This window comes from Marmota flaviventris, chromosome 5 (assembly GCF_047511675.1).
Source record: "Marmota flaviventris isolate mMarFla1 chromosome 5, mMarFla1.hap1, whole genome shotgun sequence".
NCBI lineage: Eukaryota > Metazoa > Chordata > Mammalia > Rodentia > Sciuridae > Marmota > Marmota flaviventris.
In genome coordinates, this window is record NC_092502.1 from 146,054,018 (window position 1) to 146,069,990 (window position 15,973).

Sequence of the window (15,973 nt, forward strand, 5' to 3'; positions counted from 1 at the left end):
CCTGGGTTTTATACCCAAAGGACTTAAAAACAGCATACCACAGGGATACAGCCACATCAATGTTTATAACAGCACAATTCACAATAGCTAAATTGTGGAACTAACCTAGATACCCTTCAGTAGATGAATGGATAAAGAATATGTGGTATATATACACAATGGAATATTACTCATCATTAAAAGAGAATAAAATCATGGCATTTGCAGGTAAATGGATGGAATTGGAGAATATTATGCTAGTTGAAGTAAACCAATCCCCCCTCCAAAAAAAATGTGGAATGTTTTCTCTGATATAAGGATGCTGATTCAGAATGGGGATGGTGGGGTGGGAAGCATGGGAGGAATAGATGAACTTCAGACAGAACAAAGGGAAGGGAGGGGAAGGGAGGGAGCATGGGGGTAGGAATGAAGGTGGAATGAAACAGACATCATTACTCTAAGTACATGTATGAAAACACAAATAATGTGACTCCACTTTGTGTACAACCAGACATGAAAAAATGTGCTCTATTTGTGTAATATGAATTGAACTGCATTCTGCTATAACAAATTAGAAAAAAAAATAAACCAAAGATTCTGAAACTGAATGAAAAAAACCTCAAATTTGAATGAATGAATCTAATGATTCATCAGACTCAGTGTTAAATAGTACCTCTACTCAGACAATGAATAATAATGATCTTGAGATACTTCAAGATCCTAATAATGAAAAATAAAAAGAATCAGAACTAGAAGTGAAGAATAATGTCAACAATTCTCTACTGCCAATGAAACTTTAAATCTTGCTTAACATAATCATTATTCTCATATTTAAATATCTTGAAAAAAAATTAAATAAATAAATATCTTGAGTTTTGAGAAAGTTCATTTTAGGATGTAGAATACCATAATAGACTATCACCATCATTCTAAAAATGAGAAAAAGTCATAGTATGTTTTGAAACCATATAAGAGCTTAGTGGGCAAACCAACCAAGTAACCTGAATTCCAAAGTGTAAGGAGCCCCTCCAAGCAACTTACAAAGAGAGATACATTATAATTTGTTTCACCTTCAGCAAGGCATGAAAGGGAAGACAGCAACCAGGGAGGTAGGTAAGAAAAGCAAAAACTTAACAAATTCTTAAGATTCCAGGTATATAAATTGTAGACTTACTTCAATACATAATAAACCTTAGAATCCTTCTTAATAACAAAGTAATTTTTAAAAAAGGAAGCACTGACATTTAGTATGTGTCTGCCATATTCAAAGCATGGTGCTAGCACTTACTATGCTTAATCCAACAAAATTTCACAATCTAGTTAGAAAGGATGGTATCCTTGCTTAATAAAGGGAAAAATGGCATAGAATGAATAAGTACTTTGCCCAAATTCCCATACCAGTAAGTAGCAAAGCCAGAGGCATCCTGACTTGGATTGCAATCCAGCTTGGATGGCAATTACATGTCTCATCTCCAATCCAGATATCCTTTCTTGCTGTAATTTAAATTGTTTAGATAACTTCTTTAGTTCAGTTTTCTAGTGGACAAATTAAAAAAATCATTCTCCTATTAATTATTCTTTTATATATACAAGACAAAATGCTAAGAAAATCTTGTTTAATGTACAATTTAACTTTTTACTTTTCAGGTATTGTAACTTTAATTGATTTACAGAAATATATGTCTCATCTACACAGGAAAAGTAGAAAACAGAGCAAAGGAGAACCCTTTTCTTCTTTCCCCAGTATCTGTCCATCACACAGCATTAAATTGAAAATAACTAAAGGTCTAGTTTAAAACTAATCAAGGGAAAAGAATCTTTCTGAAATTTGACAGGTGAAAACTTTTGCTTTGTAATTTCCCTCAGTCTTTGGTGCCTGAAACTAAATAATGTGAGAATAAAACTAAACGAATTTTAAAATTCACTTCATGCTATGATGGCATTAAGGTAAAAGCACATCATTCTTCTACTTAAATGAAATCTCTTTTATAATAATTGATAATCAAAACTGAAACTACCAACTACTAGTAAATTATGCTAGTAATTATTTATGGTTGCCAGTCCTTTTAGGCCCCTCCTAAGGCCTACTAATATTGATCAATTTGTAACTATACTGTGATTTTGACTATGCATAAATGATATCACTCTTGCTATTTCCAAGCATCTGATGTTTCATGATAAACACTTTTCTGATTTACAAAGTAACTTTTAATTCTATCTGAAGTTTCCAGAGTATTAGAAACTTTTACTTACCCTAATGTCATTTGCAGTTATAAAAATGTAACTCTTTTGGATACTGATCTATCAATTCTAATACTAGAAATATGGTATATGCAGTATGCCAAATAAGATTAAACTGACAAGATTAATCAGGAAACTAAAATATGATACATTAGTAACAATCACAATGCAATACTTTTAAAAAAGGAATCAGACAGCTGTCTCTATGTAGCTAGTAATTTCAGATCTTCAAATCAACACAATTTATGTATGTTTAAAAAGTCATGTGTACCTATTTAAACTTTTACTTATTAAGACCACAATTAGAGGGAATCAATAACACACACACACACACACACACACACACATATATATATACTCTCTCTCACACTAACAAGTTTAAATATTTGTTACCAAGGCAAAATGCATTCTAATTTTCAAAGTTAACAGGCTCTACCTTGAGCCCTAGAAAGGACTTAGTGTCCACTAATTCAGGTATCACACATATTCTAGCTCTTTTTGAACATATGGGTGTGAGTGTATGGATGTGTACATGTATTTATTATATGGTTTTGTGCGGGGTTATTTTTGGCTTTTGTTTGATTTTATGTTTTTGCTAAAACATTTACCTAGTGAGTTGCAATCTTAAGGGAAAGGATGTAGATAGAGTTAAACTAAGGTGACTGCTTTCTCCAAAGTAACATATAGGTTACTTTATGTCAAAAAACAGAAGGTTGCATTTTAAAATATTTTCCATATAGTAACGTTATTTAATGAATTCTGAACAATGAGCTCAGTATTCTTCATATCGTTTCAATTAACATCAATTTGTGAACAGATCTTCTCTTTACACCAATCTCACCTACTTTCAAGAACAAAGAGTGTTAGAATTTCTTCCTCTATGGAGAAGTAACAGTTAATTTTCAAGCCAAGGATCAAGCTTGAAACAAGCATATACCTGAGAAAGGAAGGTTCTTCCCCCCTCCTCCTTCTTCTTCAAAGAAACACAACGTTATGTCATACAGCATATGAACTAATATTCTAATATGTTTGTAATGAAGCTGGCTTGCTTACTTCTGAACCTTATAAATGCTCTTTATTTTTTATTAGGCTTGGGATTTATCCCCTTTTCCTCTCTCACTGTTTTCCCGGGGTCACAGTTATAAATAATACAGTTTGCACAATGAATTTCGCATGGTCATCCTACCTGAAATACCGCAAGCTCCCTACTCTAACCACCCCCAACCTCCTCTACTCAGAGATATGCTAAATGAAGCTCGCTTTTAGGCTGCGACGCAAATCCTCGCAGCCGGTGGAGCCAGAGCACCCGAATAGCTTTCCGGTGGCCCTCTGCTTCGCACAGCCCTTTGCATTCACACCGTAATCTTATTTGTTCGCTTGCTAGAATTTATGAGGCTGGTCAAGCCTTTAAGGTGATACCCAGCTTTCCCACTCCACACAGGAACCATTGTGGTGTTTGGCTCCCCTAAAATTAAACCACCGCTTCTAGTTCATCTGCGCTTTAGTTTACACGTTATCTGAAGTGATCCTCACTCCCAGCCCGTGAGAGCTGCGTCGCTGTCGCGGTGCCTATTTTATAGATGAGGTAAGGATCTTCCTGGTGGAGAAACAAGCTTCCTGGCAAAGGGACTTGCAGGTGTGACACGGCGGCTCGCAGTTTCTCACCTGACCGGCGGGCCTGGCTGCTGCCTCCATTCAGGCCAGGGAGGTGGGCCTCGCGACAGCGGCCGTTCAGGGACTTCCAGGGACCCCCTTTATCTCTACCTGCGCTCGCCCGGACCCCAGACCCCATCGCGCCTCACAGCTCCCACTAAGGCTCACCGTCCGATCTCGCCAGACAGCGTCTGGAAAGGACAGGGAAGCTCCACGTCCGCCACAGCCGTCCAGGGTCTGAGACCCACGAGCACAGGCGACGACAGTGGCGGTCACCAGAAGGCCTTCGGATTCCCGGGAAAGGAAAACTCGTCCACAGTCAAGCAGCTGACATTTCCCAGTCAGTCGGAGCTCCGCCCACTTCCGTTTCCCCGCCTACTCTGGGTGTTTTCCTGCCCTGCTCCGCGGGGGATTGTGGGTATCTGCAAGGCGGGGAAAATCTCAAGGGAAGGAAGTCGGAGAGAGTTCGTCAGACTGCGAGATAGGCCAAGAACTACAATTCCCAGCAGGCTGCGGGGCCGCGGAGGCCGCGGTGGAAAGCGGGCAGGAGAGCCCTGCGCGCGCTGCAAGAATGGAACGTTGCTAGAGTGCGCGGGTCTGGCTGCTGGGGGCTGGAACCGCACGCTGGGAGCTGTCGCGCGCCAAAGCGGGAATCTGGGAGGCGGGCAGTTGTGCAATTAATGCAGGTATTTAAAACTCCCGAACCTGTGGACGCCATGCACAGGTAAGCCGACTGCAGAAGAGGGCAGAGCATGAATGGACCGTCTCAATTCTTTTAGGCCGCGCATGTTGCTACTTTTGCTAAGATTGTTACTAATGCTGTATTGTTGCCTAGAGCACCTTTTGGGGGGAAAATGGATGGATGGATGTTTTAGAGCGAGGATCAGCGTGCAGTTTTATTTGGCGTCTCTAAATGGGTTTTTCTCCTACCATTTTCATTCACTCACATTGCTCTTCCTCTTTCCTTGTTCCTTCCACGGGAAGAAATTCTTGAGGCCTTGTACGGGATCCTAAATCAAAACTCCTTTTGGATCTCTCCCCCACCCCCACCCCGTTTTTCCTTTCATTCTTGGGAACTCGCTGAAGGCACGTAACAAATGCAATTCTTTTAGCTGCTTTGAAAGTTGTCTACAACCCATAATTTGCTACTTCTTGCATGCCTACTTTGGAATTTTTTAGGGGTGTGCTTTCAAAAGGAATGGGGTATTGTGCCCTTCTGCAGGAAGCACCTCCAGGAGATTCCGGACCAGAGTAGCAACGTTACCACCAGCTTCACGTGGGGATGGGATTCTAGCAAGACTTCTGAACTGCTGTCAGGCATGGGGGTCTCCGCCCTAGAGAAGGAGGAGGTGGACAGTGAGAACATCCCCCAGGAACTGCTCTCTAACCTGGGCCACCCTCAGAGCCCCACACGGAAACGGCTGAAAAGCAAAGGGAGTGACAAAGACTTTGTGATCATTCGCAGGCCTAAACTCAATCGAGAGAACTTCCCCGGTAAGAGATGAGGGGAAAACTGTCAGTTATATAAGGGGTAGATTGGATTGTTTTGTTGGTAACCCTTCGCTGGGGGATTTTTTAAATTTTTCTTTCAGAATTACTTAGTTAAAAGTTATTTTCCAATAAAGTGGGACCAGTGCTAATTAAAATCTACTGAAATCTTTCTAAGTCTCTAAGTCTTCTAATGCACAATCTACTTGAAACTTTTAACCCATGAAAAGACTTTGCTGCCTTTTTCCTTAGAAGGGCATCTGCCTGCCCAAAGTCCAGCTCACTACCACTGATAAATGGGAACATAAACAATGATCTTCTTTTAGGATCCCTTTTGTTTATAATTGCTGCTTTTTACTTCATTAAGCTTTCTGCCTTAATCACATTAGCTATTTGTCAATAGATTGCTAAAATGAATGTTATTCAAAGTGGTGGAAACTTGTCTCCCAGGTCCACGCCCAAATGGGCTTCTCCTGGGATGTTCATCTCCATTACTGTGGCATTATCCTTTCAGTCACCCAATACAGAAGATGAAACCTGATTTTTCACCTTTCCCAATGTCTAATCAATCTTCGTATCTTTCCCTCTTGTCTAGTAAATATTTCTCAAGTTCTCCTCATCTTGACTGAATTATTGTCATGGACTCATGATTTCCACCTTCTTTTCCCCGGGTCCATTCCCCAGAGTTGGAATGAATTGACCAAATTGATTGACTTTTGGTATCAGGGATTGAACCCAGGGGCACTTAATCACAGAGCCACATCCCCAGCTGTATTTATTTTGAAACAGGTTCTCACTAAGTTTCTTAGCGCCTCACTAAGTTGCTGAAGCTGCCTTTGAACTTGTGATCCTCCTGTCTCAGCCTCTGGAGCAGCTAGGATTATAGGCATATACCACCATACCCAGCCTGTTTTTTATTTTAATGAGACAGGGTCTCGATAAGTTGCTTAGGGCCTCGATAAGTTGCTTAGGGCCTCACTAAATTACTGAGCCTGGGCTTTGAACTTGTGATCCTCCAGCCTCAGCCTCCCCAGCTGCTTAATAGCTTACAGATTTTCACCCCTGTGCTCAGCTTATTCTCTTTTTAGTAGCTCCCCATTTCCTGGTTTCTTAAGCAAGTGAATGAATGCCTCTGGGTGGACAGAACCCTGAACCCTGGAGTGCTCAAAGCCATGGGGTAAACATAGAACATTGACCTGGGGGTAATGAATTTTGCTTGCTAATAAGTCATTTAAAACATTAATTCAGCAATATTTGCTAAGCACCTACTATGTGCTTAGCATTGTTCTAGGTGCTGAGGATATAACACTGAGCAAACATTCCTACCCTCAGGAACATTCATTGTAGTGAGGAAACACAATAAACATAATAAATATGGTATTTCATGCAGTATTGTTAGAAAGTGATAAGTATGATGCCTAAAAACAGAAATTAGAGCAAGCCAGGAGGGAGTGGAAGTCCTGGGGTGGAAGGTAGATTGCAGTTTTAAATAGGAGACTGAGGGAAAGCCTCAGTTAGACAGTGGCCTTTAAGCAAAGGCATAAAGGAGGTAAGGGACTATGCCATGCAAATATCTTGGAGGAAAGAGCCCCAGGTAAAAGGAACAACTCTTGCAAGATCCTGGAGAAATGGATGACATGTTTGCCCAAGGAACAACAAGGAAGCCTTATACCAACAGTGGGAAAGGAAAGCGTAGGGGGAGGAGAGGCTAGAGGTGGTGTTGAGCAGAGCTGTGATGCAACCCTGTGGAACCTTTTGAAAAAACTCTGGTTTGCTCAGACTAAACTGCCTGGGATGGAGGATAAAAGTCAAGATGTGTGGGGGAGGATCAGCAGTAATCAGATTCTGGATATATTCTGACATTAGAGACAGTAGAATCAGGAGGCTGTTGAATTATCTGTGGAAGAGGTGATTAGAGTCTAAACTGAAATTGGGTTAGTGATGATGGAGAAGACAGATTAAAGAAATAAGAGCCAAGGTAAATAAGTACATCTCTAAGTTCTCCTGTGTGGCTTTGTTTGCAGAAGAGTTGATGAGTTGATTGCTTGTTTGCTTTAAAAAAAAAATCTGTTTCCTCAACCCTTTCTTTAGAAAAGAGAGCCTTGTCCAACTTATGGCATGAAAATCCATACCAAGAATTCAAGTAATTGGGAGAGACGGTAGAAGGTTGTGATGAGGTCAGGTAAATCTGAATTTGAATCCTTATTTTGCTGTTTACCCGCCTTGGAAAGCTGTTGGAACTCTCTGAGTTATAGTTTCAAGGCCTGTGAAATGGAATAATAATTCCCACTTCCTAGGTTGCTGTGAAGACTGAGGCTGCACATAAATAAAGCTCTTAGTATGCTGCTGACGCATAATGCTCCATAAGTAAACCCAGTTACTATTAGTTACCAAAATTTCTGACACCTATTTGAGAGACTGTTTTTGGTTTTTAACCATTATACTGTTAGTCTGATCCTAGAAATATAGACTTTTTATCTTTAAAATTTAATGTCACATGCTATTTTTAGTGTCTGCAATGTAGCACTAGCAATTTGGTGCTTAACTGACCAAACATGGGTATTTTGATCAACTTATCCAATGCAATTTGATTGCTATATGTCATTCTACATTCATATATACAAATATAAATAAAAAGACATTTTTAAAATATAGTTGTAGATGGACACAATAACTTTATTTTATTTATTTATTTTTATGCGGTCCTGAGGATCGAACCCCAGTGTCTTACATGTGCTAGGTAAGCGCTCTACCACTGAGCTACGACTCCCAACTCCTAAAAATATATTTAAGCAAGGCACTGAAACCAGACAGAAGTATAAAGAATGATGCTATCTCCTAGGAATTTCAAACAAGGAGAAAAGATAAATAAAAGCAACTTATACACGGCAATATGTGGCTGTAGCTAACACCAGCCGCAGATGAGTAGCTCAAACAGTGAGTGTTCTGGAGAGCCAGAGAGGGAGCCCCTTATGCAAAAGTAACTTAATCTCCATTGGGTTGTTGTGGGCAGTCCTCTTTCCCCTCAGCAAAAATGGAGGTTCCAAGGAAAGAGAGGAGCTGAAAATTGTCTGATCAGGGAGTCTAGATTTTAAAATCGACTAAATAAATATATGTCTGAAGTGAAAGAGAACAAGCTGACTTATGTTTGGTATCACCTGAGAGAAACAGGGGAGGCAACAGGACACATTTGTATGTACATGGACTTCCATGTGGATTGGTCTGTTGCTATGGATGGGTTGGGGGAGTGGGCCCAGTGATACAGAGTGAGGGACAGCTGGTGTAGAGGATTCCTCATGGCCTCTGGAAGCTTAGGCCTCCAGTGTAGCTGGATCCTCATTCCAGGGAGTTTTGTCTGCAGTTGTCAGGACAGGTGGCTAATAGCTCTGCCAGGATTAGGGTAGGAAAGGCCACACCTGCTGTACATAGAGATCTGATGACTGGTCCAGAGTTTAAGTTTTTGTTAGTTCTTTGCTAAGCATTGTCTTTTTGCAGGCCCCATTCCAGCCTCACATCTGGCAATTAAATCCTCTTCATCTGTTTATTTTCAAAGATTAAAGTTATGTGGCCAGTTTGTGCCAGAACAGGTCTGGTTAGCCCTTGGGGCCCATGTATGAAAAGAGTTATGGAGAAACAGCCCAGCAATGAGGCCAATTGTAAGTGAAAAGATGACAGTCACATTTTATTTATGCTTATTAAATGCCTTTTCCTGGCCTTTAAACAGGTGATGACCATGAAAATGTGGTTGAACTAATTTGTGGCTCAGCTCTTCCATGGCTGTTAGACTCCTCGAAATTCCAGACCCTCCAAAGGTTCTTAGTTTGGAGACTCTAAAGTTCAGAGTATATCAGAATCCTCAAGGGAACTAGTTCAAAGTGCAAAATTCCTAAGATTATGAATCAAGAAGTCCTTGAGCCTGGGAATCTGTGTTTCAATACCCCAGGGCAAATGGTCATCCCCAACTTTTTGTTTTTAACCAAGAAGAAGTATATTGTAATCCTGGGTGTTTACATGAAATGAGAGTTTCACACAACTATATACCTCCTTACCAAGATATTTTCTGTTCTGTTCTATTCCATTCTTTAATGAAAGAAAATACTAGTTAAACTTACTAAGTTGATTTCACTACCTATCAATGAGTCTCAGTCAACAGTTCCCAAATTGTAGTTACATAGGAGACTTCTTATTGAACCCTTCAAGTCATCTTGCTTTGTTTTCTGTTTTCCATTCATTCAGCAAATATTTATCGAGCATCACTATAGAAATTGGGAATAAAGACATGAACATAAATAAAAGATCCTGCTCTCAGAGCTTCTGTTTTGTACCTGAGTCCCCCAATCCTAGTTTCTACTGTTTCTTTGTAAGTCCTTGCACCCCCCAGGGTTGAGCAAGCTTTTCATAGAAATAAAGGGTTGTGGGCCAAGGTGTGCACTGGGGACCCCTGTTTAGTTTTTCAGTTTTGCTTTTTGGCCCATCTAGCCAAAAAATAAGAACACCAAAAATGTCAAAAGCTAGCACAATCTCATTTTTCTCTTCATTGTTTGTGGGAAGAGGAAGGAGAGCTTATCCAGGATGGCAAAATCTGTGTGTACTTCCCTAGAATGGAAGCATGGGGTGTTGCTACTTAAGGCAGAAAAGCAATCATTAAGTGAACCCCCCCTCCCTTTAAAAACCACAGCAGCCATGAGCATCAGGATGCCTGCTTCTCTTGCAAGTATAATTTGATTATTGATGCCTTCAAGAGAGAAGCAACTTTTTTTAAAAGTTGAAATTTGGGAGGTGGTTAAGATTACTTTGAATTTTCTGTTTGAATCTGAGTGTAGGAGATATTCTGAGAAATAAATAGTTCAAGTAAGAGGTGTTAACCATATTGCAAAGGTCAAATGCATAGAAAACTCTCCTATAGGGCTGGGGATATAGCTCAGTTGATAGAGTGCTTTCTTTACATGCATAAGGCCCTGGGTTCAATCCCCAGCACCACCAAAAAAAGGAAAGAAAACTCCTATAAGCCCCTCCCTCTTTCCAGAGGAGACATGGAAGATGATGGGTTACAGAGGTATGGGAAGCTGGGTCTGTGTCTGAGGAGAAATTAGAAAGTGTTGGGTGAGGGTGATCAGCAAGCTCTCTGCTCTGGCCAGTTTTTGCCCTGGTCTGGCTGTGAAGCATGTTTTGCTGTTGTCCATGTCTTTTAAGATTGGAATCTTTATCATTGTGTACAGCTTTAATCAGTATGTAGCTTCAGTGGGTTAAGCAGAAGCGAGTGGAGAAAAGACCTAGATTTTCCCTTCCTCTCTCAGCAAACAGACCAGGCAGCGATGTAGTCAAGAATCCAGGAAACAGATGGCTGATGTTTTGAGAATTAAATATGGGAAGTAAAATTAGATTAAGCATATCACATCCTGGATGCCAGCCATTAGAGCAGCTACTGAAGACAAACTTCTGCCTGTCTGCTCAGACAGCAGCCAGTTCCAGGCTGTTGCACCCCAACACAGGGGCCCTGTGAATTATGCTCTGTGGTCAGCTGAGTGGAGCCCTGGATGCTTGGCTTTTAGCTGAGACTGTATGTCCTGAGCTGTTGCTTCTTCCATTCAGTGGCAAACCCTTTGGAACTCTCAGCATCTTCGCCTTTTGCTCCCTCTCCCTCCACTGATCTCTTGCTAGCCCTGATTGATTTCTTTTTCCATAGCAAGTCATAATTTAATTCTCACCTTTGCTAAACTTTTAGAATAAATCAAGTACTGTTCACAACAGGAAAACATAAACTCTTAAAAGTATGAAGGAGGTAGAAAGGGTTCATGTTTCAAAGTCAGACCTGGGTTTGAATTCCCACTCTGCCATGCACTAGTTGGGTGATCATGTCCCTTTTGTCATAGCTTCATCTTCTCTTGAAGCCCCTCCCCCTCTCTTCCAAAGAGAGGTAGAGGACAGTCGTTCTCTGCAGTTTGTCTTCAACCTCATCCCCTCCATATGCAAAGGGTGCCATGCTATCCCTTTGCAGGTACTATACCTCCACCTACAGTGCCTCTGCCACCTGGCAGGTCATCAGGCTTCCCACTTCTTGTGACTGCACCTCACAGTGAGGTAGGGTAGTTTGGAAACCCAAGTTTCTTGCCTCTGCCCCCTAAGAGTTGATGTTACCTTGGTGAAGTTATTTAACCCCCCTAAGATAAATTTCCCCACAGATGATAATACACAGGTTGCCCCAAAGATTGCATCACTGTTCTTCCATAAATGCCTGAGACTTTTTAGGGCTTCCAGTAGGTGGCAGTTTTAATTGTTAGGTTATGTATTTGTTTATTAGTTCATCTCCTAATGAGGCCACTGGGCAGGAGCTGTGATTTCTAACTAGCTCCCAGCACTGTCACGTCTTTGAAAGTGGAGTCACAGGCCAACCTTATCATTTTACAAATGAGGAAACTGGTATTAACAGGCTTATATTTAAATTAAAGCCAGCATTCTTTGGGGTATGGATCATTCCTTTGTGAAATACCAGTTAGGCAGTTTCTAATATTCAGTGTTGGGCTTTAGGCACTGGGCATGTATTTATTGGTTAATGGCGCCTGGCATATTACCAGAAGGAATGGTTGAGAGGTAACACCAGCAAGCCATTAAGATGATGATAATTAAGTTAAGCTGTGTATAATTGCTGTGACTGGATGCTGCTGGATTGAAACAACCATTGAAACTTCCATGTCTCTCAAACTGTGTATTCAGTTGTATATGGACCCCTGCTCTCCCGGGGATTCCTGGAGAGTTCACGTTGGTTGGTGAGGTTCTGGTGGAGGGAGTTCCAGTTGGTGTATGATGTTCCTGGAAGGGCTGGCTGGGTGGCGTTCGCAGGAGTTCGGGCAATAAAGGAGTTCCTGTTTGAACCTACAAGTGCTTCGTGGCCATGGCCGCTCGGTTATTTTGTGCCCAGCCAGACTGCAGCAGATGAAAGGGGAATAAAAAGTATATTGTATTTCATAAATACTTATCAAGTGCCATTTACGTGTCGGGCATTGTGTTAGGTGCTGAATGTGGAAGCCTGGGCGTAGGGCTTTGTTGGTGACCTGGGAATGCTTCTCTGAGCAAGTGCTGTTTGAGCTGAAGTCTGGAGGAGGAGGAAGAGCTAGGCAGTTGGAGACAGAAGTTGCAGCACAAAGCCTCCTAACTCCAGATTGTTCTCTTGTGTGCTGGGCTTCATTGCCTGGGTGTGTTAGCTCTACCTTCATCCTTATGGCTCCATTTTCCTCCTAGCAGTTTTAATTAACTGCTTCCTATTGCTCTTCTGTTTTTTCCTGATTTCTTACATCTTTCCAATAAAATTATAAGCACCAAACTTGTATTTTATTTTTTATTTTGTATTTTTTATCTTACCTTCCTTGCATTTCTCAGCAAGCTTTCTTAATTTCCTTTCCCACCCATCTTCAGTGGACACTCTTGGCGCCCTGTCCACAGCCCCCATGAAGCTCACCATTCCTGTAATGCCAGAGGCTTTCTGGCATTGTGACTCTGTGCTTGAGGGCTTTCTCTGGACAGGAATGCTAGGGAGTTAACAGCAGAGAGACTGATAGCCCTTATGAACTCATATACCAGCACCCATGCCCTTGGGCAGGACAGCTATGGGGCAATTCCAGATGGTCTCATAGAGTCCCCGGAAGATTTGAATCCCAGCTGCCCATAACAGTAACCTACTTATTGACATGCCTTGAGTAAGCTTCCTTCTCTTCCATGTCTCTCTTCATTTTTTTTCTTTTCTTCCTTCCATTGCTTCCCAAACAAACGACTGGAAGTCATGTTCTCAGAGTCTGTCTCCGGGAATCTCAAACTTAGGAGGCAGATATGAGATTTTGGTGAATCACACTGTGCAGCTCTTGTCAACTCTCTTCAGATCTTGTATTTTCGCCTGTTGGTAAAAAACTAAAGCACGTATTGAAAAGAAGACATTGTCATAAAAGGAAAACATACAGATTTAATGAGGGAAAGAGAGGAATAGAGGTGAGAATGATTGACTAGCTCTCTGCTGCATCATTTTATCCTTGCTCATACATCATTTTATCTTCATGGTTTTGCAAGATAAATCTATTTATTCTCATTCCTGTAGATGGAACATCGAGGCCCAGAGAGATTAAGTAACTTACCTAAATTCACAGTAGTCAGGGCAATCTAGCTGGGACTCTAATCAAAGTTGGGCTTCTTCCTCAGTACAATAATTCTCAAACTCCCGGAGGCTACTCACTTGGATCATCTTTGTAGATCATAGTAAAGCCTGAACATGTTAGCAGCTGTATAATTTTTTTATCAGATCAAATACGAAAATATGCCCTATATATGCAGGAGGAAGCAAAGAATGAAGAACTAAGGAAGGAAAACTTGAAAGAAGTGTCTTTCAACATTTTTTGGATTTGAGGAGCAGGCAGGAACTTGATTTAAGAACCTCTGTCCTCTACTTGCGTTGACTCTGGAGGAATGCTGTGGTAGAAAGGTTGTCACACTGAGGACCCTCTATAACCTCCAGCTGTCTCCCCAGGCTGAGGGCCACGGTCAGCATGGGTGATTTGCCTTTATCCCACTACCCTTAGTTTTCATGGCCTCAGTCAGTCCTTTAACTTTGTTACCTACTGAGAAGGACAGGCATTGATTGAGCCTGCACCTGTATCCTGCCACCATCTCCAGAAAGGCTTCCCTGCCGCCGCTGCACTCCCTGGGCCCTGTTGTAGGTTATCACCGTACTTCACTGAAATTTCTTATTATCCCTCTCAAAACTCTGGGCAAATGCAGATTAGGACTATGCTGTGTTTATCTTTGTATCCCTAGAACAGACCTTTGCATGTAGTACATGTTCAGTAAATGAATGGATGGACAGATTAGACTTCGTGCTTGTTTCTGGAAATATGAAGAATGTTAAAAAGCAGAGTGGGGGGTTGTTTGCAAAACTTGTGGACTAGGGGGCGGGGCCTAGAGAAATGAGGAAGTAAATAAATAAATCAATCCTGGTAGATAACACCTGTCCTTGAGGATGTCTTGAGAGGCCTTCAAAGCATAGCAGTTGGGCCTTACCTAGCAATTTGATTTTGAATGAATAGCAGCCTGGGGAGTAAGGATGCTTGTCTTAGTGACCCAGAACATCATGATACCTTGATGGGCTAGGGCCTCATTCTGTGCCACCATTTATGTCCCTGCCATGGCTAGCCGACTGGCAACGAAGGGGAAAAGGACAAGACAAGTAGTCTTGGTTCTTTCTCATACTGCTGAGAAAGTGAGGTGCTTGGATTGGACAGAAAAGCAAAGGTGAGGCTGAAGAATTCAGTTAGTGTTAAATCCCCCTTTTAAGCTAACCATTGTGAACCCTTAGCATGCTTAGCAAGACTCAGTTCACTTGGCAGGGAAGAAGAATGGTGATAAGAAAACTTTTTATTTTTATTTTTGTTTTTTTTGTCTTATAGGTGTTTCGTGGGACTCCCTCCCAGATGAGCTGCTCCTGGGGATCTTCTCTTGTCTTTGCCTCCCCGATCTGCTGAAAGTCTCCGGTGTTTGTAAGAGGTGGTACTGCCTCGCGTAAGTATTTTGCACCCCTTTGGCACATATGAGGGGAAGGGAAAGAGATGAATTCACTTCAGTCTGGTGAAACTAAAAGCCAAGAAAGGTACAGAAGCCCGAGCAGACTGTCTTAGTTTTAATAATAGTTTCTTCGTTTCATAGTGGAAGAGAGGCGTTTCCTGGAGGTGTAAACTTTCCCCTGTTCTGACAACTTCTTGGCCTGGTATTCAGTTTGGCACCTGTTTACCAGGTGTGGTATCTGGGCCAAGCAGTGGGCTAAGAGCAGAGAGAGTTCTGGAAAGCCATAAAGACAGTGTGCCTCACTCCAGAGGCCAGGTATGAGCACAGATCCCCGTGTGAGCCTCGCCTCTGCCACTTACACTCTGCACAACTTGAGTGAGGTACTTGATGCTAACAAGCCTCAGCCTCCCCGTCCCTTGTGTAAGCTTGCAGTGATGCTTCCCTCAGTGTAGTGTGGCTGTGAGGATAAACTGTACTGCTGGTTCAGTGCCTGCCTCCCGGGCATGTTGAGTACCACCCCAGGTGTTTTTTGGTAACAATTTTTAGGTGTAGATGGTGGGCTGGGAAGACAGTAACAGGCCTAAAGCAAGAAAAAGACTGAGGTTTTGTTGTTTATTTTTCCAGTGCTGGGGATGGAACCCAGGGCATCCTGTGCGCTAGGCGCACCCTGCCACTGACATGCATTCCCAGTCCTGAGGCTGCTTTTTAATCAAAACTTTTTTTTTTTTTTTTTTTTTTAAACGAGTTCCACCCTTCCCCATCTCCGCTTTTGTGTTTGGAGACCATCTATCTGGTTTCTCTCTCCACATATTCAGAACTCCCTTCGTGAGACAGTAGGAGGCCTTTCAGGGTGTCTGGAAACAAGACAGCATAGGCATTGGCAGGAGCAGGCTATATGCTTAGAAGGTGAAAGAATTTGCAGGCCTGTAGTGCTGGCACAATGGCTGGGCTTTACTTATCCCTACTAGGAAATCCCACTTTGGTTTTCCTTTCCCACCAGCAGTGCGTTTGTCCACTCCATGCAGAATCTCAGCCTTTTTTAAAAAAAAAAAAAAAAAAATTGTGTTGT

At 41.9% G+C, this 15,973-nt stretch overlaps 2 protein-coding genes across 4 annotated transcripts in view; one reads left to right on the forward strand and one right to left on the reverse strand.

Moving 5' to 3' along the window:
* The window catches only part of Lmbrd2 (LMBR1 domain containing 2), a 51,016-nt gene extending 46,790 nt beyond the window's left edge, over positions 1–4,226 (reverse strand). For both annotated transcript variants that reach the window (XM_071612663.1, XM_071612662.1), the window contains exon 1: positions 4,042–4,226. The gene's annotated coding sequence lies outside the window, so the exon portion shown is untranslated. The remainder of the gene's footprint in view (positions 1–4,041) is intronic.
* A 198-nt stretch (positions 4,227–4,424) lies between these two features.
* Skp2 (S-phase kinase associated protein 2) overlaps positions 4,425–15,973 on the forward strand; it is a 28,870-nt gene continuing 17,321 nt past the window's right edge. For both annotated transcript variants that reach the window (XM_027936206.3, XM_071612664.1), the window contains exons 1-3: positions 4,425–4,597; positions 5,096–5,367; positions 14,790–14,901. In XM_027936206.3, coding sequence (XP_027792007.1) covers positions 4,554–4,597; positions 5,096–5,367; positions 14,790–14,901 — 428 coding nt within the window. In that variant the 5' untranslated portion in view covers positions 4,425–4,553. The remainder of the gene's footprint in view (positions 4,598–5,095; positions 5,368–14,789; positions 14,902–15,973) is intronic.